Genomic DNA, 23,212 nt, shown 5'->3' on the forward strand with positions numbered 1-23,212 from the left:
AACGTAGCACAAACCTAGTAAATCCTAGGTTTCAAATAACGGGACATTTTTATTCAAAACATAGTTGAAGCGTAGTATTTTAAAACGGAATAAAACGTGACAGTGTGACTGGGGCTTTTTAAGTAATAATTCTTTAATGTATAAATAATTTAAAATGTTCTTACGGAACCCTTTTTTCGACATAATATCACCACACCGATTGTTTACATATGCTTGCCCATCTTTTCTTTATGTAGCATATATGTCAACAATGACATATACTAACAGCCTTAACTATAGACTATGAGTGAACAACAGGCAGATACTTAAGTCTGCGTTTAAATATGGACTATGGGGGACAAAAAGGCAGATACTCATAGCCTTAAATATGGACTATGAATGAACAACACACATATATACTCCTGCTCCTAGTTTAACGTTAAACTATAGGGGACAAAAAGACAGACATTCCTAGCTTTATCTTTGGACTATGGGTGAACAACAGACATACACCTAGTCCTAGTTTAAATATGGAGTATGGGAGACGAACAGAAAGATACTCCTAGCCTTATATATGGACTATGGGTGAACAACAGACAGATATTTAGTTTAAGTCTTCGTTTAAACATGTACCATTGTGGACGAAAAGGCAGACACTCCTAGCCTTAACTATGGACTTGTCTATGGACGAACACCAGACACATATTCAACTCAAGTCTGCATTTAAATATATTGACTATTGTGGACGAAAAGGTAAATACTCCTAGCCTTAACTATGGACTAGACTATGGACTAACAACAGACAAATATTCAAGTCTGCATTTAGATATGGACTATCGGTGAAGAACAGACAGATACTCCTAGCCTTAACTATGGACTAGTCTATGGACCAACAACAGACACATATTCAACTAAAGTCTGCATTTTGATATGGACTATCGGTGAAGAACAGACAGATACTCCTAACCTGTGGACTAACAGCAGACACATATTCAAGTCTGTAGCCATCTAGATATGGCCATCGGTGAAGAACAGACAGATACTCCAAGCCTTAACTATGGACTAGTCCATGGACGAACAACAGACACATATTCCACTCAAGTCTGCATTTTGATATGGACTATCGGTGAAGAACAGACAGATACTCATAGCCTTAACTATGGAATAGTCTATGGACGAACAACTGACACATATTCAACTCAAGTCTGCGTTTAAATATGGACTATTGGAAAGGAAAAGGCAGATACTCCTGGCCTTAACTAAGGACTAGTCTATGGACGAATAACAGACACACATTCAACTCAAGTTTGCATTTAAAATATATGGACTATTGATGACGAAAAGGTAGATACTCCTAGCCTTAACTATGGACTAGTTGATGGACTAACAACAGACACATATTCAACTCAAGTCTGCATTTAGATATGGACTATCGGCGAAGAACAGACAGATACTCCTAGCCTTAACTATGGACTAGTGTATGGACTAACAACAGACACATATTCAAGTCTGCATTTAGATATGGACTATCGGTGAAGAACAGACAGATATACTCCTAGCTTTAACTATTGACTTATCTATGGACTAACAACCGACACATATTCAAGTCTGCATTTAGATATAGACTATCAGTGAAGAACAGACAGATACTCCTAGCTTTAACTATGAACTATGGTGTAATAACAGACAGATGACCCTACGATCAATGCAACTGGCAAACTCAGAAAAAGCCTGAAAGCTTGCATGGTACTTATTTCTAAAACAGATTGCTTTTAAACTAAAATATTTAAAACTTCAGGATTTGAAGAAAAAAAAATAGATTAAGAATAAGTGTTCACTCGTTAAAAAAATGAGACAGACAGATATCCCAAAGTAACGTATAGACAGCTCTGAGTTGCTTCTTTGTTCAAATTACTCACTTGGTAAAGTTGAGAATAAGCTCTCTTTTTTTATCAGAATGTCCACTACATATGTTATCAAAGAAGAAGAACTTTTTCAAGACATATCTTATATATTTATTATGATTTAATTTTTGTTTATGGATCCCGACGCAAAAGAATGTAGCTCTTATGGAACTGAAATAGGCTGTAATATTGGTAATTGTGCTTTGCCGAATTAATGCTATCTGGTCCGAAAATTGTGCTCTTTGTGTTTAAACTTTCTTGGTTAATATATTCTTTAATACTTTAACTTTTTTTTACTCCTCTAAATTGTTGTTGTTCATATATATATATATATATTTGATGAAAAGGGGAAAAAACCTGGGTTCCACTTTTACACCAAAAAAGGGGGTCAACCATGCATGCATCACGCACCTGTGCAAGCCTGATATCCCGCCATATTGTATTTCTTTAGCTCATGCAAATCACTGTCGTTTTATTAAAGACAATAACCGAATCATAATTATAATGTAGGGAAATATAGATTTTTGCTCTCAGCCTGGGACTACTATATATATATTAACCAGAGACATATAAATTATACATATAAATGCATGTCTCTGGTGTTGCTCGGGGGAAGGGGGAGGGGGAGCCCTTCCGAGTATAGAGGGGGAGGACAGGGGGTACCCTTCTCCCTTCTACCACCCCTCTTCTCCTTTCTCCTACCCCCGTTCTCCTTTCTCCCATTAGAATAAAACATCTCCTTTTGAGATATTTTTTCTTGAAATATTAGAAAAAATTTTAAAAGGAGAGATATTTTATTTTTTCTCCTTTCTCCAACTTTTCTCCTTTCTCCCAGCCTTCCTCTCCTTTCTCCTACCCCTTTTCTCCTTTCTCCCACCCCCTTTCTCCTTTCTCCCACCCCCTTTCTCCCTGTCTCCCTTACCCCTGTCCTCCCCCTCAGTATATACAAGGTTCTAGGTCGTGCCGCTGGAATAGGTCAACCGTTTTAAAGCTTGAAAATATGTGAATAGATCACGAATACTATCAGAAATATATGATTAGGTCAACGAACTTCCCATAACTCTTTGTCTGTCATCTTTCTTGGTCTTTCCGGTGTTTTTTATCAACGAATTTTCTCTTTTGGCACTTTGATAGACAGCTCTGAGTTGCTTCTGTGTTCAAATTACTCACTTGATTACCAGAGACATATAATACAATTAACATTACATACCATTACACACCTAATGAACCCAAATCATAAATGGGAAAAGGTTACATTTTTACCTACGCAATATATGCAAAGTTATATAATAAAATTATAGTTTTATATTATTTGAAATGATTTCCAAAAGTGAATTATTAATTCTTTAACCCATTTTATATTGATTATATAGAAAAAGAGTTTGGGGTCTCCCGTAATTATAATTTTACAAATGTGGATTTTCGGTAAATGAAAATTTTGAAAAGTGTTACTAGATTTAGCATGATCACGTCATATGTTTACGTATTTTTAACTCAATATCGTAGCTCTCAGTTAAAATTGCCGTTCGGGTTACGGAAACCAGTTTCCCGCCCGATACCACTTTCGGAAAACCTCTCCGGACCTTCTTTCAGTTTCAGGTCATTGATGTTCCCGGATCATGTTCGGATTGTCCATTATCCAGTGCAAACCTTCTATTCCTATCATAGGAAGGTCGGAAATATATTCGTCCGTGAGTACCTTTTATTTATTATCATTAAGATATGGGAATGCGGCGATATGAAATGATAATCTCATTCCATGTTGATTTCTGTTGAAAACGAAAGTAGAAATCAACATGTGCAATTATGCACCATCTTTGTTGCATATTTTGACCTTTCCAACATGTTTAAGAAAAATGCCATTGCACATTTTATATATAACATTATTACAGGTACGTTTAGGTTCGACAGATACAAAGGGGATAAAAAGTTACCATGGTTACTAAATTGTAAAACGATCAAAACATAGTCCTGACAAATTTAAAAATAGAAACTTTGATGATCAGACATCAGTGTAAACAAAGAAATAGAAAAATCCAAATCCTGTTCTCAAGTGTCTGTGATTGATTTAATGTGGATAAAAAACATGGCATACACCTCATAATGTTCTTATTCCGTGGCTGATTGAGAGGGGGGGTCCGTGGTTTGAACTAGCTCCTTTTATTGGACAGTCAATGCATTTGAATGCCTTTTTAAAATTGCTGAATCTGCCCCTGTAATTATTCCAAGTCTCTTCTTCCCCTTATTCATGTTAAAACTTCTTGAAGATTTGTCATGCAGAAAGGACAAGGTACAATAAGGCCTGTTTTTGCCCCCCTTTTTTCTCATTTTTCAAATTCTGTTTTTGAAAGCCATTTTTTATGTTAAAATATTCCTAAATGCCTGAAGTTTGCTAGGATGAACTTCATACCCACTTACTTTAGCAACTGAGTGAGGTGAGGGGGGTAAACTTTCTGATATTATTCAAATATTGTAATTATTTTTCACTTTTCAGGCGTACAAAAATGTATTGTACAACATTTTTTTAGTTTTTAAGTGCCTGCACCAACGTGACCTAGGAATTTTTTTATTCCAATGTCATTAGCACTGTTTTTGCTGTCTTAATCAACATAATTTTCTCTGGGTCACGTAGGCACACCCTATTAAATTTTAAGAAACAATGACCAAAAATTGTAATTTTTCCTTCTTTTGGCGTTTTTGGTGCCATTTAACCCCCCCCACAATCATATTTTTTTTAATTAATTGTTTTGAAGTTCAGCCAAACAAACTTCAAACCTAAGGGAATATCTTAATGTGATAAGTAGCTTTCAAAAACAGAATTTGAAAAAATGAGAAAATAGGGGGCCAAAAATGGGCCTTATTGTACTTTGTCCTTTAATATGCCAGTTCCACATGTTCCAGGATACTGTAGTTAGCTGAATCTGTTATGACAGTAGTTTACTGAAAATAATAAGTTCTGTTTATGTAAGCATCATCATTGGTATTAGCGCATGATTACCGGTAGTATGAATAAACATGATAAAATATGTAAAGAAATCAAAGTAATTGCATATCTCTATCTTTTTATGTAACAGGTATTTTACAAGAAAGATGTTTCAGTTTCATATAAAGGAAATTCCATGCCTAGTTGTACTGGCCATTTTATGTCCCATGGGGAAGGCCGCAACAGCTTCAGGTCGATGTCAGACTTCTGAGTTGGTCAATTTTTATCCATGTCCAACATGGCCAGAACAAGACATGTATACAGAAGATGAAGAAATAAATTTGTTATGCTCAGTGATTTCAAATTCTGGAACTGTCAACCTTACGTGGTACAAAGATGGAATAGAACTGAAGTCAGATCAACAATATCCTTTCCTAGATATATAAAATAGATATTTTTATTTTTGTCTTAGGAATAATTTTTTTTTAATTCACCAAATTGGGACCCCTGGAGCGCACATATTATACAATAAAAAAATATCATTATAAACAATAACATAATGTCTATATAATCCAATAATATTTTGACTTAATATTTTTCAAATTTGTTAAATCAATATATTAATGTACATGAATGGTTTAAAAGAGACTAAATATATACCAATTAGATACTCTTGAGGCCTAAATTAATATGTTGTCTGTTTCCCCAATCCCGACGCTGCCAAGCAAGGTGTGGGTTGGTAGGTAGGGAAATAATTTTATTTTTTCCAAAATGCCTGAACATGCTGAATAGTATCACATAGTATTGGGCGATGCTGCAAGCCTGAAAATCTGAAATGAATAAAATAATTTTCAACTTAGTTTTGACAATAAAATTTTATGAGTAGCACCCTTTTTGCAGGGTCGGTCGGGATTGGGGAAACTAACAATATTTTATTTTAGGCCTGAGTCATTAAGTCGATGATAGATTAACTGCATGAAAGAAAAACCAAAATTTCCAAAGTACATGCAATGGCATACCATCACGTAAACAAAAAAACAAGCTACAATTACTTCACCAAAACTAAGGATGAACTCAGGTGTTAAGATGAATACGATTTAGTTATCCGCTGATGATGGTAATACATGTTAGTCTAATCATTGCTAATGTGACCATTTCCCCAATTATAAACTTATGTCATGAATTTTCTTTAAAAAAAAATCCCCCAAAAACAACATTGGATTATTAAATGTTTTGAAGGTTCACTTAATCAGTCAATCAAAAGTTCATTCAGTTTGTTGAAGTTCTGTAAAATCAGAAATTTTCATAAGTGGGGGCCAACTGACTGCCTAAGAGGAGGCCTGCTCAAGTGATGCTTCAGTGATTCTCTATATAATCTACTATTTTTTCCCCAGAAAAAGGGGGAGGGGGCAGCCCCCCCCCTGAAAAACCCTATAAATCCGCCTGAAAATTTTGTCAGATTAAAAAGAATTGATCTATTTTTGGGAAAATTTGGTTAAAAATACAACACAAATGTTAATTTTCATGAATTTGTCAGTCAAAATATTTTTCTTGGGAAAGTAGATACTTTTCTCATCAGACCATTAAGAGCTAGCATATTTAAATCTGGCCCAGTATTTTAATCTCAGACTGCATGTTATTAATGAATATATATCAAAAGAAATGAATAATCTAATTAACTGCATGTAACAATTGCTAAAAAGTTGATGAAAACAATTTGGATTACCTCCCTTTGAACTTTAGTTACTTTAGCTATACATTGTTAAAATATTATCTGATATTCATGATATTATATACAATATACAAGAAAAGAAGTAGAGGTGGGTATAAATTGTATAGGGTAACAAACACCTCCATGTTTCCATAATTCCATTGCTTTTTCTTCATATGTGAATATCATATCGCCCAATTACAATTAGACTTATTTCGTAATGTCCTTGTACCTACATGAGTAATTCATACCTGCCAACTTTTCAAAATCCCCATGGGGGTTTTACGTGCAAGATGGCTTTTACAGTCCTATAAAACCTTCAAGGGGGCCTTCAGATACATTTTAATGTGTTTTTTGCTTCTTCATACTTTAACAAGCCCATTGCCATTGTAAAATTAATGTTTTGTTTAAAATTATGGACAAAATTGCTCTTTCAAAATTTTCAGTTGGAAGCCTCCATGGGGGAAACCCCCCGCAAATAATGACAGTTGGCAGGTATGGTAATTTCACAACCAATATCTAATGTGGTCTCAGCTTAGGGAGCTACCATTTGATTTTTATGGGGGGGGCTAGGATGAAAAATTTTGTCCTGCATTTTTTTTTAGCTGTAATCTCTGTCCTGCCTTTTTATTTTTCACTCTGTTCGGTCCTGCCTTTTTTTTTTTTTAGTTTATCCTGACTTTTTTTTACCTATATTGTCGTCCTGACTTTTTTTTTTTGCAAGTGTCTCATCCTGCCTTTTTTTTTTACTCAAAACTCCTGTCCTGCCTATTTTTTTCAAATTTCATCCTAGCCCCACATAAAAATCAAATGGTAGCTCCCTTAATCTGCTTATACTCCTTATCTGCTGAGATAACCCCATAGCTTTGGATGAGGCTTGTGTTGCTCAGTCTTAAGTTTTCCATGTTGTGTTCTGACTAGGCTATTGTTAGTCTTTTGGTATTTTTTTAGTTGTTTTCCTCATTGGGTTTGCAAGCTTGTTATTGACTTAGTTCAATATACCTTTTTCATCTTCAGCCTCTCTTTTTATAAACTTTCTGTTTAAAATATATTTTAACTTTTTTCCTGCTTTTATCAGTAAAGATGTGGTCAGAAATTAGCTAGTACTTTAATATATTTTAGAAAAATATAATCAAAAACAAGGTAAATGATGATGGTTTATCCTTAACATACTTTTACTATATATATCAGCAATGTTACACAACGTTTGATAATAACACTTCCTGTAAAGAAGGACTCTGGGTATTATTCCTGTAATGTGGCAGTGGCTAACAGTTCTATAAGCTACAAAGGATATATTTTGGTGACTGGTGAGTTATACTTAGATATTTATTGCTGTTTAGCAATCTTATTTAAAGACAGATCCTAGCTGTATCTACCATTCACTCACACATTCAAACTGACATTATGTACTGTAAATTCATAAATAATTGCAAGGTTTTTATTGTCGAGCCTGCAACTTTTGTTGCAGAAAGCTCGACATAGGGATAGTGATCCGGCGGCGGCGGCGGCGGTGTTAGCTCACTTCTTAAAAGCTTTATATTTCAGAAGGTGGAAGACCTGGATGCTTCATACTTTGTATATAGAAGCTTCATGTTACGAAGTTTCCGTCAGTCACATGTCCAATGTCCTTGACCTCATTTTCATGGTTCAGTGACCACTTGAAAAAAAAGTTCAAATTTTTTGTAAAGTTGAATTCTCTCTTATTATAAGTAATAGGATAACTATATTTGGTAAGTGCGTACCTTGCAAGGTCCTCATGTCTGTCAGACAGTTTTCACTTGACCTCGACCTCATTTCATGGATCAGTGATCAAGGTTAAGTTTTGGTGGTCAAGTCCATATCTCAGATACTATAAGCAATAGGGCTAGTATATTCGGTGTATGGAAGGACTGTAAGGTGTACATGTCCAACTGGCAGGTGTCATCTGACCTTGACCTCATTTTCATGGTTCAGTGGTTATAGTTAAATTTTTGTGTTTTGGTCTGTTTTTCTCATACTATATGCAATAGGTCTACTATATTTGTTGTATGGAATGATGGTAAGGTGTACATGTCTAGCTGGCAGATGTCATGTGACATTGACCTAATTTTCATGGTTCAGTGGTCAAAGTTAAGTTTTTGAGTTTTGGTCTTTTTAATCTAATACTGTATGCCATAGGTCAACTATATTTGGTGTATGGAAATATTTTATGATCTTTATGTCAGTCGCGCAGGTTTTATTTGACGGTGACCTTATTTTCACAGTTCATTGCACAGTGTTAAGTTTTTGTGTTTTGGTCTATTTTTCTTAAACTTTAAGTAATGGGTCAACTATATATGTTGTATAGAAGCATTGTTAGCTGTACATGTCTGCCTGGCATGGTTCATCTGACCTTGACCTCATTTTCAAGGTTCATTGGTCTTTGTTTAGTTATCTTGGTTAATGTTAAGTTTATGAGACAGTTGTAATAAAACTAAGCTGTATAATATCAATGATTAGTATAGAAGGCGAGACATTTCAGTGTGTGCACTCTTGTTATTTGAATATTGTAGCTGGTTGAGTATCACAATTAAATGGGTCTCATTCTCTATGATTCTTGTATGAGCATGACATGGAATTGGCCTATTTTTTGTAAGTGTGACATGTGAAAGTCAAATTCTTCTGCATGAAAACGGGAAACAAAGTTGGTCAGGACATGAGAAATTACATGCACTATTATTGTAACGATGAGCGAGATACAGGATTCTGATAAAACAATAAGCTAGACCTTACATCAGACACCTCCCCCACAATGAGACTCAAATTTAGGAGAACACACACTCTGATATCTGATACATTTATCTGGTAAAAGATTTTCCAAATATTGCAACAATTTTTATGAAGAGAGCTCCATTAGATAATGAAAGGATTCAGAAGTAATTTTGTCTAAAACATATATTTTTTGCAGAGTCTATTTCTGTTACCCATCCTAGAATTGTTCATACTGAACCATTAGATCAAGAAGAGAAAGTACTTTTGGGATCTAGTTCTAACATAAGCTGTACTTTTGATGTCGGGACACAAAAGTCAACGGTAATTTATTTTATTAGCTAAATAAAGGGTTTATTCAAACACAAAAGTACACAAAGAACACAACAAGTAAGGATATCATGTAAAAATTCAACCAAAAATGTCAGTTGCACCTTTTTGAATAAAGAGACTAATATGATAAAAGGGATGATTTTTCATTTCCTATCGTTAATTATCCGTTTTTAGATGGTGACGTTCCCTTGTCACCATCTTACGGTGTTTATATATCTCAACTTGTACGATTCGCTCGTGTATGTAACAATGTTTTAGATTTTAACGAGAGAAATTTATGTATTACTGAAAAATTATTACACCAGGGTTTTCGATATCACAAACTAGTCAAAACATTTACTAAATTTTATCATCGGTATAAAGACATCATTCGTAAATATAGCTCAACATGCAGACTTCTAATACGTTCAGGTATTTCACATCCAATTTTTTATGGAAATATTCTTTATAAAGCACAAAGGTGTCAGTATTCACCTCAGAAACTTACAAAACCTTTGAATAGACTTATTAAGAAAGGATATAATTACGATACTGTTGTCAAGTCATTAAAGATTGCATATTTTGGCGTTAATATTGAGTCACTGATAAGGTCTTTGCATCGGAACTAAACACATTTATTCTAAAAACAGTTATTGGCATGACACGGGTTATGTTCTTCTCTTATATGTTATGATGGTAGGATACTAAACCCCTAACGGGAAGGATTGTGCCTGATGTTCATATGATGAAATCATAATCTTTCAGTCAGTTTAATTGAAGTCTGGAGCTGGCATGTCAGTTAACTGCTAGTAGTCTGTTGTTATTTATGTATTATTGTCATTTTGTTTATTTTCTTTGGTTACATCTTCTGACATCAGACTCAGACTTCTCTTGAACTGAATTTTAATGTGCGTATTGTTATGCGTTTACTTTTCTACATTGGTTAGAGGTAAAGGGGGAGGGTTGAGATCTCACAAACATGTTTAACCCCGCCACATTTTTGCGCCTGTCCCAAGTCAGGAGCCTCTGGCCTTTGTTAGTCTTGTATTATTTTAATTTTAGTTTCTTGTGTACAATTTGGAAATTAGTATGGCGTTCATTATCACTGGACTAGTATATATTTGTTTAGGGGCCAGCTGAGGGACGCCTCCGGGTGCGGGAATTTCTCGCTAAATTGAAGACCTTTTGGTGACCCTCTGTTGTTGTTTTTTATTTGGTCGGGTTGTTGTCTCTTTGACACATTCCCCATTTCCATTCTCAATTTTAATATTCATGAACATAAAAATACAACTTACAATAGATAAATACTTTGATTTATACATTTGTTATATGAGTTGTGAATTCTAATTTTATTTTTTTGCTTGAATTAAATAATTAGTATATTTTTGATTTTTGATTTTGTCTTTCCAGCCTGACAAAATGCAGTGGAGAAAAGATGGATTATTATTGTATGATAATAACACCGACCTGGAATATCAGATCTTCAACCTAACTAAGGGACAGACAGTTTTAATGTTACAAATAAAGAATATATCTGTAAGTTAAATTCAGAATGGAAATGGGGAATGTGTCAAAGAGACAACAACCTGACCAATGAGGGGAAAACAGCTGAAGGCCACCAATGGGTCTTCAAAACTTCCTTTTATGATTCTATTATTCTTTATGTAAACCAAGCCTAAAAAAAATGGGGAGATGTGGGGGGGGGGGGGGGGGGCATCAACTTGTTACATGTTTGAAAAAACATAGGATAAAAAAAAAAAAATTATTTATACTGGTTTGTGTCATATTTAAATTTTAATAACTTTCTTTAACTATCCTGGATTTATACCAAACTTCGACAGAAGCTTGTTTCTGATCATAAGATAGTATCCAGAAGTAAAGGAGAAGTCTGGTATTGGCAAATTTTGGCCTCAAATTTCAGGTTCATCTGACGAAAGATTTTGGACACTTTTAAAACACTTAAGTGTCTAATTAAGTTGATTCAATTAGTTTATGTGAAAGATTTTAATTTAACTGATTTACTCATTAAAAGTGCTCTGATTCAAGCATAAATGTGAAAAATCTATCAAATGTGCCATAAAATGTGACTTTCCAGATGGTTGTTGTCAAAATTGAAAGTGACATCTGTGTTCATCCTCAACCTTTATATATATATGTTATGTATTATCATCAAATACAACTTACATTTCAATGAAGAATGAACACAAATGCGGCCACATTCATTTAAGACGGAAATGTCTAAAATTTAACTAAAATGCTAAAATTGTGAGGATTTCAGTAATTTAGCATGACTCTATGATGCTAATACCCGATATATGTGCATTGTATTGTCAAAAACAGCCCATATTATATAGCAGAAGCATTCTACTTTCCAATAAATAACTAAAAGTTTACATTTTAACAATTTTGTAAAACTGCTATATTTTGGGAGTCTTACTGGACCTAATCCTTTGTTAAAAAAAAAACCAAACATTTTTTTCATATTTCGCTTATAAATGTTTTTCTTCTAGTTAACATTACATACATTCTGCAATTAAAGTATTTAAAACTTTTATTAGATTCATAAACTGTCCTGGATTTTTACCAAACTTGGACAGAAGCTTCTTACAATAAAAAAAAAAGTATAGTGAGGTATATTTTTATTGATTTTTTTGTTCATTTTTGTTGAATCTGTGATTAACAGCAAAAGTAGGCGAGACACTGGGTTTGGTGGAACCCTTATGAATTATTTCTCAATATTGCAAAAATTAAAATTGCATTTAAGTCTACAATGCAAAAATGGCAATAATAAATGCACACAATAATCTCCAAATTTACAGTAGTAGGTATAATAATAAATAAAGCAACATTGAACACTTTTAATTTTATTTTTAGTCCTGTTGTTGGCAAATCGTCATGAAATAATTCATATATTGACAGGTTGATGACTTGGGAGTTTATGAATGTTATGGAAAGAACGGTAGAGGTTCAGATTCAAGGAATATAACTTTACTGAGATATGTGGCTCCAGGGGAACATGGAAGTGGAGAATTCAAGTTATGGCTCCTAGTAGCTATTTCTGGCGGAGCAGCGTTTGTAGTTATGACGTTAATCATTTCTATAGTGATTGCTGTTATTAGAAGAAAACGTAATGAGAAAATTGATTGGGAAGATCCTGACTTAGAGCATTATGAAGGTTTGTATGCAAATAAATAAATAAATAGTGGTATTTATTGTTTTAACAAAATTAGGAAAAAATAATTCCCTGAAAAATTTCCAAACCCTAACTAAGGTTTTATTTTTCCACTTATTTATTTTTATTTTTAAACTTATTTTCCTTTAAGGGGCACTAGCTACGATATATATAAAAATTTCTTAAGTATGATTTTTTTTTGTTCAGTCATTAATGAAAGTGAAATAGTAAAATAATAATTCACTTTAAGCAGTCAAAATGGTTTAATTTTGTCAAATTAAGCTTAGAAACATTGATTTTGAATTATTCACTTGCAAGAGAATTATATAAATTCAACCTCATCAAATCCGTATTCATGTGAACTTTAATTTAACACCTTCGCTAGAGATGGATAACACATGCATTGTCTGTGTAATAGTTATCTAAAGGCAAAAATGTCAACATTGAAAGTGAAACAAAGGTAAATCATTTGATTGACTAATTCGATCCACAAAAAATCATTCTTATACTGGTGAAAACGATGAGAAATATATATTTTAAATCTATAATATAAATTTAACAGACCTATAAAAATCCAATTGTACAAGTTGCTTAAAATATTTATACCCCAGGCAACGAAGTTGCGGAGGGTATAATGTTTTTGACCCGTCCGTCTGTCCGTCTGTCCGTCAGTCCGTCAGTCCTCTTTCTTGTCATCACAACTCCTCTCAAACCACACAACAGAATTTCACGAAACCTTTTCAGATAATAAGGACATACTATGTAGTTGTGCATATCGACGGGAAATTGCGATTCAATTTTTTTTCTAGGAGTTACGCCTCTTTGAACTTATTTTCTTTAATGTACTACTGCAACAGTTTGTCATCGCAACTCCTCTCAAACCACACAACAGAATTTCAAGAAACCTTTTCAGATAATAAGGACATACTATGTAGTTGTGCATATCGACGGGAAATTTCGATTCAATTTTTTTTCTAGGAGTTACGCCCCTTTGAACTTATTTACTTTAATGTACTACTGCAACAGTTTGTCATCGCAACTCCTCTCAAACCACACAACAGAATTTCACAAAACCTTTTCAGATAATAAGGACATACTATGTAGTTGTGCATATCGACGGGAAATTGCGATTCAATTTTTTTTCTAGGAATTACGCCCCTTTGAACTTATTTACTTAATGTACTACTGCAACAGTTTGTCATCGCAACTCCTCTCAAACCACACAACAGAATTTCACGAAATCTTTTTATATGAAAAGGACATATTATGTGGTTGTGCATATCGACGGGAAATTACGATTCAATTTTATTTCTAGGAGTTGCGCCCCTTTGAACTTATTTGCTTCAATGTACTACTGCAACAGTTTGTCATCGCAACTCCTCTGAAACTACACAACAGAATTTCATGAAACCTTTTCAGATAATAAGGACATACTATGTAGTTGTGCATATCGACGGGAAATTAAGATTCAATTTTATTTCTAGGAGTTACGCCACTTTGAACTTATTTGCTTCAATGTACTTCTGCAACAGTTTGTCATCTCAAATCCTCTGGAAACACACAACAGAATTTCATGAAATTTTGTAGATAATAAGGACATACTATGTAGATGTGTATATTGACAGGAAATTATTATTCAATATTTTTTCTTATACAATTTCTTTTTCTTATACTTATTTAATTTCTCCAATGACAATGTGGGGATGTGGGGTATGTGAGCGTGCTCACTAAGGTTCTTTAATTATAACTGTATTTATGTTTAAATTGCTTATATGGTCATCAGGGGTCAACTCTATAATAAATTAGATGGCGTCTAAACTAAACTACACACAAAACGAATCTTCATATCATTGAGCTGATGTCCTCTTAATTGTTTGTTTTTAGACATTTTATAGTTTGGATAAATATTTTACATTGTTATAAATAAAATGTGAGAATTTAAGTCAAATTGGTGACAATGAATTTGACAGCTAGTGCCCCTTTAAACATGTTAAAGAACAAATAAACCTTATTCATGTTATTAATGTTTTTTGTTATTTTATGTTTATCACAAAATTAGTGGGAATAAATCCTTCACTAAAAAAATTTCTTTAAATGCATGAAATTATTTCATTCGAGATTGAGCAAAAAATATAATTTATTTTGCAGTTCCACAGCATAAATTAGAATATGATGTGTTTATATCCTACAGTAGCGAGGATGAAAAATGGGTAAAAGAAATACTGTTTACAAATCTTGTTCAAAATGGTTACCATGTCAACATCGATTTTAAAGATTTTGTGCCAGGTATGATTACCAGTGATAATTTATACCATTAGACACATGTAGGTACTTTTATGACGAATAAATGGGAATATCTTGCCAAATGACAATACAAGTAAAATTTGGTACATTACATATATATACAAAATTTACCCTTTCTTTACGCATGTTCAGACGATAAAAAAAATTGACTGATTTTGGCAAATCTTGTTTATTTCTGCCAAAAATAACGGGAACGATAATTATTTGAGACCGCTGACGAATCAGATAAGGATATCTTGATAAATCATCTTAATTCTAGAAATAGCTGAAATGATAATTATTTCAATATTTGAGATCACTGAGTAACCAAGATAAGGATATTTTGACAAATCACGGTATAATTTTAACAAACTCTAGCTAATGCTAGCTGAAGTTGACCGTTTGATGCCTGATGGGAAAAGACATTACTACCCTTATACATTTGTTAAGGTCTTATATAAAATATATACTAGGTATATGAATGAAAGGAAAAAAACTACATCTACTAAATTTTAAAGATTTTTCTGCAAGTAGTAGTTATCTACCATATTCAAATAAACTTTTGAAACAGACACATACCTGCCAACTGTCACTATTTGCTGGGGATTTCCCCCATGGAGGCTCCCGAATTGAAACTTTTAAAGAGCAATTATGTCCACAATTTTAACAAAACAATTAATTTTACAATGAATTGAGGCTTATAAAAATATGAAGAAGCCAAAAAACAACATTACACTGTATTTGAAGGCCCCCTTGAAGGTTTTTTAGGAGTATGGCAGCCATCTTGCACGCAAAACCCCCATGGGCATTTTGAAAACTTGGCAGGTATGCAGACATGTATACAAAATATTAATAACATTGATAACATCAGTAACATCATATCAGTCTGAACTAAATGTTTGTGTGTTTTTTATTTATTAGAATAGATATTAAGTATATGAATGAAAGGGAAGTAACCACATCCACTAAATTTTAAAGATTTTTCTACAAGATAAGAGCTATTTCCCCATATTTAAAAAGAACTTTTGAAACAAAGACACTAAACATCAATAACACCAATAAAAAATCATGTCAGTCTTAAAGTCATATGAAAGCAGTGATTGGTGAAAATTAATGTTTATCTAATTCTTGAACCAATGCATATATATATCATGAACTTAGTCTTCTGTGCACGATTTTATCATTTTTTATGCAAATATATGGTATAATCGCCATTTTTTTTCTCTCTGTCTGTTATGATTTAACAAATATAGCAGCTCATTATATGCCGTGTTTTGACTCTGAAGCTTACTGTTTGTCACTTGTAGTAAACAATCAACAAGAAAGCATGGATAGTGAGCACATGTTTAACATGTACAATCAGATAATAATTTATTTCAGTGGCAAATCCATGCGTATTGCGACCACTGGATTTTTATGAGAAGGTTCACGCTAAGGTCACTTTGCATACAGATAATATGTCGGCGAATTGCTTCATGGAAGCAAGCAATTAAAAAACAGTAAACTTCTTCTAAATGTGGACAAATTAAAGAATTTTCTTCAGAAAAAAGTATATATTTACATAAGTTTAATAATGAAAACTATCCATTTTGTTATAAAAAACATATGCATAATTTTTTTTGATATCAGGTTTCATATGACTTTAACTAAATGTATGTTTGTTGATGATTAATTGAACAAGATACTAGGTATATGAATAAAAGGGAAGTAACCATATTTATTAACTTTTTAAGATTTTTCTCAAAGATGGAGTTATCTCCCTGTTTTTTAAACCAACATAAAAAAACATCCATAACAAACCACTTCAGTCTTATCTAATGGCCAAACTAAATGTATCTGTGTTTATAATTTAAAAAAAAATAAGATAGGCAGTCAAGGTAGGAATGGTAAAAAACAGCAAAACAATATATTGATTGAGTGATTGGTGTTTAAAGCACCTTCTGGCAAAATTGTAAAAGATGTTTGCAAAGACATTATCTTTGCCATGGTACATTTTTGTACCTGACTTTGAAAAGTCAAGATTACCATGTGGAGTGGTCAGACTATTTGTTCTTAACTCTTCGTTTTTTATTTCTGAAATTGTAGTTGCTTTGACCAAATATTAAGTTCCAAATTTGTAGAAAATTGTATGAAAACTTGCATTCATAACCACAAAAAAAATAATTTCACCAAAATATCCTAAATCAATATTGTTATATTCCTACAAAATTTTTTTTTTTTTAAATATTACTGGTTAGTGTTACCCATGACTGTCCATTCATGTCCCAATTTCTTTTCCTCACTAACTAAGTATTAATTCTCCCAAATTTTATTAGACTCATACCGGTACATATAAATGCTAAAAATGACAACACACAGACAAAGTGCAGATTTGACAGTGAGTCAATTACTGTTCTACAGTAATTCCCCTTTTTAAAAAAGAAAATAGTGAGGCTTTGGCAAGGGCATTTGTATCCTCAGACGTATTTTTCACTTATTTGATATAATCTTTTATACAGGTATGGCCATTGCAGAAAATGTCATGGATTCAATATACAAAAGTAGAAAAACTGTTGTTATAATGTCGAAGAATTTCCTGAAATCAATGTGGGGCCAGTTTGAACTTCAGCAAGCTCACAATAGGGCTATATCACAGGTAAGATGCCATATAAAACATTGATGAAATAGTATTATGAGAATGTCAAAGAGAGGCAAAGTTACCATAGGAGTATTCAAACTCACATTCCAAAATTAAACTGACTGCCTTGCACTGGTATCTTTGCTGGGTTCATTTTTCAATTTTTAAATTTTCATGGGTCATGTGGGTTTTGTTATAAAACCAGGAATTTAAATATTCAAAGAAACACATTTTTTTTATAAGCTTGTATTGAGCCTGTGCATGTAGCAATAGCACAAAATCAATTACCCAGAAAAATGCTATTTGTCACCAATCCATGAAAACTATCCATGGAAATAAATAAAGACATAACAGGTTAAACTGTATGATATGATTTCACATCCATTGCTCATCAACTAACTGATTGCCAATACTTAAGTATTCTTTTTTTTTTACAAACCAAACATAATTATTAAGTTGTATTTAGTGAACATGAAAATTGTGCAAACAAAAGTATATTTAATTTTGATTACAGATTTGTTCAAAGGTTTGTAATAAATGGGTTGCTGGTAAAAAAAGTCTTTAATTTGTTTTATAAAAGTGTTCGAGTTGTTTCCCTTTGGTTGTTTTTAAATTTGGAGGTGTAAAATTAAATGTTCTTATTTGACTAACCAAATTGAATCAGGGTACATCACAGTCTGATAAAATATCTTAAGTAAATAGTAGTGATGATTATTTTTTATTTCTTTGTATTATTTTTTTTTTGGGGGGGGGGGGGGGGGGGGGGGAATGGAAAAAATTATTATTCTGTTTTTGCTGTTCATTCAAAATATACTACAGTTGTGCACATATACCTCCCTGGTGACAAAATAGGTCTAATTCATGCTCAAATTGTGGCAATGGAAAACAATTATAGCAGAGGTGTCAACCTATATTTGTTCAGCAAATAAGAAGTTCCCTGGGGACTTTGTCACACCCCTCTCAGTATATGACCTAGATATTTTTTTCAATTCTATTTTTTAATATTTAAACCCCTTCTTTTTGGATTTTTTTATTTAAACATGAAATGCCTTGCAAATTTTTATTTAAATATCATTTGTTACCTGAGCTGACATAAATTTGCATTTTGTTTACCGAAAAAATCATTTTATTATTGAATAACATTTAAATAAATTATGTTTATGATTTTAATTGAAATATTGTAGAATTTTCTTTACGGGCTATTTCTTTGAAATGTATGTGGGAGGGTAGGGAGGCACTTTCAAAGTATCTCTACAACCAAGAACCATTGTTTAGATAATTTTGTTTAATGTAAATAAAATTGAGAATGGAAATGGGGAATGTGCCAAAGAGACAACAACCCGACCATAGAAAAAAAACAACAGCAGAAGGTCACCAACAGGTCTTCAATGTAGCGAGAAATTCCTGCACCAGGAGGCGTCCTTCAGCTGGCCCCTAAACAAAGATGGACTGGTAAAAGACACATACTGAAAACAGACCAATGACCCACATTTAATCATTAAATTTCCTTTTCTACCCTCCCACATTTAATCATTAAATTTCCTTTTCTACCCGCCCACATACATTTATAATGGAAAAGCCTCAACTTTTTTCATTTTTTGTTACAGTTGATACAAGTGGAAGTTTTTTGCTATTTTACATGTAAATTGGCAACTTTAATTTTATTAATTTTCATAATTATATTCTTTCATATTTATGTGTGTTTAAGAAAAACATGTTATTTATTTTTTTCAGCGGAAGGATGTTCTGATTTTGATCAAGTATGGAAAATGTAAAGTTCCAGCAAAGTTGATGGGAAAGACATTCCTAGATTTTACAGACAAAACTATTGCACAACATTTTTGGCAAAGATTTTATGATGCAATTGGAAAGCCAGGTGATGACCTTCAAAAGATAGAAGAAGGGGATGATGAAGGTCAAATCAAGTACATTGAGAAAAGTCAAGTCACAGAGGAAAAAAGTCAAGTAAATGAAAATGATGAAAATGACAAAAACTTTGAGGGGTACGATCACATTATTATAAATTTGAAAAATGAAAAGAACAAAAAAGAGACAATAGAAAATGAAGTCAATGTCAGACCAAGAACATGTGATCGCAGTCAGAGACTTGAGAGTACAGAGTCAAGTGTGAGTCAGGACTCGTGTATTGGTAGAAGAATCAGCTTAGACGAGCAGAAACCATTACTTTGTTAATTCTATGTGACAAACAGTGACAAAAGGCCACATCTAATTCTATATATTTTATGCCCCTGCCATCACTGGAGGAGGCATTTAGTGTTGCCCTTCTTTAGGCCTGTCTGTATATCAAAAATCTTTAATTTGCCTGAAGCAAATTTTATGGGAGTCATACACAATGCTTGTACAAAAACACAGTTCTAGTTCGAATTTATAAGGTGTCACTTCTGCCCTTAGTAATGTGAAAAAATTGCTGAATTTTTCCTTTCCATTATTTAACTTAATAATTGTTTCCAAGATTGCAACCAAATTTTTTGGAACTTATACACAATGTTTAGTACCATAAAATAAGATCAAATTCAAGTTTTGGTGGTGTCACTTTTACTGTTCTCAAGTTATACTCTTTTCCCTTTTATAAAGTTATATGCAATCAGGGTGCATCATGTGTGTCCCATGTACACTTTCTCCATTTTTTTTAGATGTGATTTATTGTGGATTCATGAATTGTTGTAGGGTAATCATTTATACATTATTTTCATTGGTAAAAGAACAGAATCATTATTTTATAGTTACAAACTTTAAGTTTATTATATTTTATCTGATATAAATCTGTGAAATTATTGATATTTGTTATGGAATTTACAAAAGATTATTAGAGATCCATGTTTTTAAGCCTGATGGGTAGGCAACTGGGGCATTCAGTGTTAACCATCACCTTCCATTTTTCGTCCTTCTATCTTTCAATCTGTCCCATGTTGGCTGCAGGGTATTCGTGATCACAGATTTTTTTCTTCATGCTTGAAGATATTCATTTTAATATTTGGTTTATTGTTTTATCATGATAAGTTACAGGTCAAGTTACATTTTCACGATTTTAGCTTTTCTTTTTGTTCAGATAAAGCCCTTTTCCTAGAATTTATTTTTTGATGAAATATTTTTTAATTATTGTTCAAAGGAAAATAACTCATTTTTTTAGAGATTTTTTTTAGGAATGTGACATTTTGAATTTTTATCCTTTTGTTTGTAAATTGTTTGAAGAATTTAGTTTTAGGTTTGTTTGTTATTTTATTTTGTTTACACCATGACCATATGACCATGATGACAAGGTATAGATCAAGTTGGAATTTCATTCTATTACTGTAACAATGAATTTTTAACCAATAGGGGACTTTGTATTGGCATGCAATACTCAAAGAATGCTTCTTTTTATTAACTAACTAGTTGTTATATTATTTTTCTGTCTGTCCCATTTTTGTGAATAGCTTGAATTGGGGCATTTGGTCCTAAGACACATATTTGTTTATTAAGTATTTGTTTTATCATGTTTATTATTTAACACACTTTTCAAAATGTTTGTGTGCAAATATTTCTAGAAACAAATGAATTTCTTGTCAATAAAAATTCTATAGAATGATAGTCATGAAGAAAGACAATGTGTTTGTTCTGCAATTATTATAATTCATAATAAAATTAACGGTACCAATTTTCTTGCACCAGATGCGCATTTCGACAATACATGTCTCTTCAGTGATGCTCGTGTCCAAAATATTTGAAATCCAAAACTATATAAAAGATGAAGAGCTATAATCCAAAAGGTCCAAAAAGTATAGCCAAATCCGTGAAAGGAATCAGAGCTTTGCACGAGGGAGATACATTCCTTAATTTATATTAATTTCTAATATTTTGTAAATACTCTTATTTCTGGCTTGGAATGTAAATAATGCATTACTCGTTAACTTATTTTGCAGATAATGTTATCTTGCCTATGAATGCAATTTAGAAATACAAAAACATATCAGTTTTTGAAAAAGAACTAGTCATAATATCATGATTATCGTGATATACAAACTGTCATACAAGCTCACAATTTTGTCCATTCTTTAAAAATCTCGATAATAAATGGTTGTAATATTTTCTGAAGGGTAAATTAGAATCTCAAACAAAGCCATGCATATATTTGTGAGCTCAAGAACAAATACATGTATTGTACTAATCTGTAAAGCTTGAAAACTCCAGCTAAGATATGTATTTTGTTACTGAAAATATTAATATTATATATTGATTAAGCACTAGGTAGAAAAATGTTGTTAAGATATAATGAGGTTGGAGGCAAGTTCCATTTTAATGAACAATGTGTAAACTAAATTTATTATTATACTGATATCTGAATTTAGATAAACATTTTTTTCTGCTTGAAACTCTGATAGAATGTTCTATAATTTTGCCCTTGGATTCTTAGTATTTGTTTTAAGAATTTTATTTTCTACTCTTTTTATTATTTTATAATTAGACAGTATATTGAACATATATGGTGTATAACATTTACCTATATTTATAGAATCTAATAATTTTATTAGTCGTCTAAAAATCGGTTGTATATTGTATCTGTTACTTAAGAACTATTCAATAAAATAGTTTTTGTGAAGTGATATATTCTTATTTTATGTCTTGATGAGAGCCTATGAGTTTAGATGTGAAAATTGAAACGTTATGTATGTTCATTGCAAATATTGATGAACAAATGAAAATGTGAATGTGATAAAGACATTTTTATCAATATTTGATTACAAATAATGCAGTTTTCTGAATATATCACTTGAAGAAAGTTCCAAGGTCTCTGACTGTTCAAGAACCCATGCAACCACAGGCTGACTGATGTATTGATATATCATAGCATTGACTTCTCTTGTCTGTCTGGAAGCAACACAAAAAATAGGATTGCCTTTGGCTGTGCAATAAGTATAACCACCAGGCCATCACCCTTTTAAACATGTACCTCTTGTTTGAAGATTATCATATTTAGGTTCTTCCAGTAGAAAAATATGTCTTTGTTGTTGTTTTTCGTCTTGAAAGTTATTTATGTGCAGTAGTAAGAGGTGTTCAGGTAATATTATTCTGAATTCTTAATTGGTGTGGAAAAAGGAGAAAGAAGATACAATGAAAGTTGTCAATAGAACATAAATATTTCAACTGAAGAACTATCAAAATAGAAAAACAAACAAAACCACGACCCAAAAAAAATCTGAAAAGTAAGTTATAGTCCATAAATGCTACCAGACAATGAGCAAAATGAGCTTTTAAAGTAGAGGGAAAGCTGTTTCTCAGTTGGAGCCAACAGTTCCTGCTCTACTTAAGACACATGCCATAATATACTTTTAGGATTAGATATATAGATATACGTTATCATACATTATCCAAATCAATGATAGATGTTGCTCCACATTGTTCATTAACGTTTACCACATAAGGTTTGTGAAACATGTGTAAAGTCCTAGCTGTCATTAATGCTTCAGATTTACATTTTAGACTCGTTTGTTAGATCTCCAATTAGATTGTGCAATGGACAAAATGAAACCGAAGAAAGCAAATGCATCCAGGGTAAATTAATCAACCAGCATATATCATA

General features: G+C 32.4%; 1 protein-coding gene across 2 annotated transcripts; it reads left to right on the plus strand.

Annotated features, from left to right (window-relative positions):
• The first annotated feature begins 3,425 nt into the window (after positions 1–3,425).
• Positions 3,426–22,235, plus strand: LOC143059570 (uncharacterized). Of its 2 annotated transcripts, none has more exons than XM_076233087.1 (9): positions 3,426–3,574; positions 4,958–5,230; positions 7,697–7,827; positions 9,447–9,571; positions 10,970–11,095; positions 12,479–12,734; positions 14,880–15,017; positions 17,513–17,649; positions 19,366–22,235. In XM_076233087.1, the coding sequence occupies exons 2-9, from the start codon at positions 4,974–4,976 to the stop codon at positions 19,822–19,824; spliced, it is 1,629 nt and encodes a 542-aa protein (XP_076089202.1). In that variant the 5' UTR covers positions 3,426–3,574; positions 4,958–4,973; the 3' UTR covers positions 19,825–22,235. The 2 variants fall into 2 exon arrangements, with proteins under 2 accessions (XP_076089202.1, XP_076089203.1); XM_076233088.1 differs by lacking the exon at positions 3,426–3,574 and adding an exon at positions 3,684–3,775.
• The last annotated feature ends 977 nt before the right edge of the window (positions 22,236–23,212 follow it).

The sequence above is a fragment of the Mytilus galloprovincialis genome, chromosome 14 (assembly GCF_965363235.1).
Source record: "Mytilus galloprovincialis chromosome 14, xbMytGall1.hap1.1, whole genome shotgun sequence".
Taxonomy (NCBI): Eukaryota; Metazoa; Mollusca; class Bivalvia; order Mytilida; family Mytilidae; genus Mytilus; species Mytilus galloprovincialis.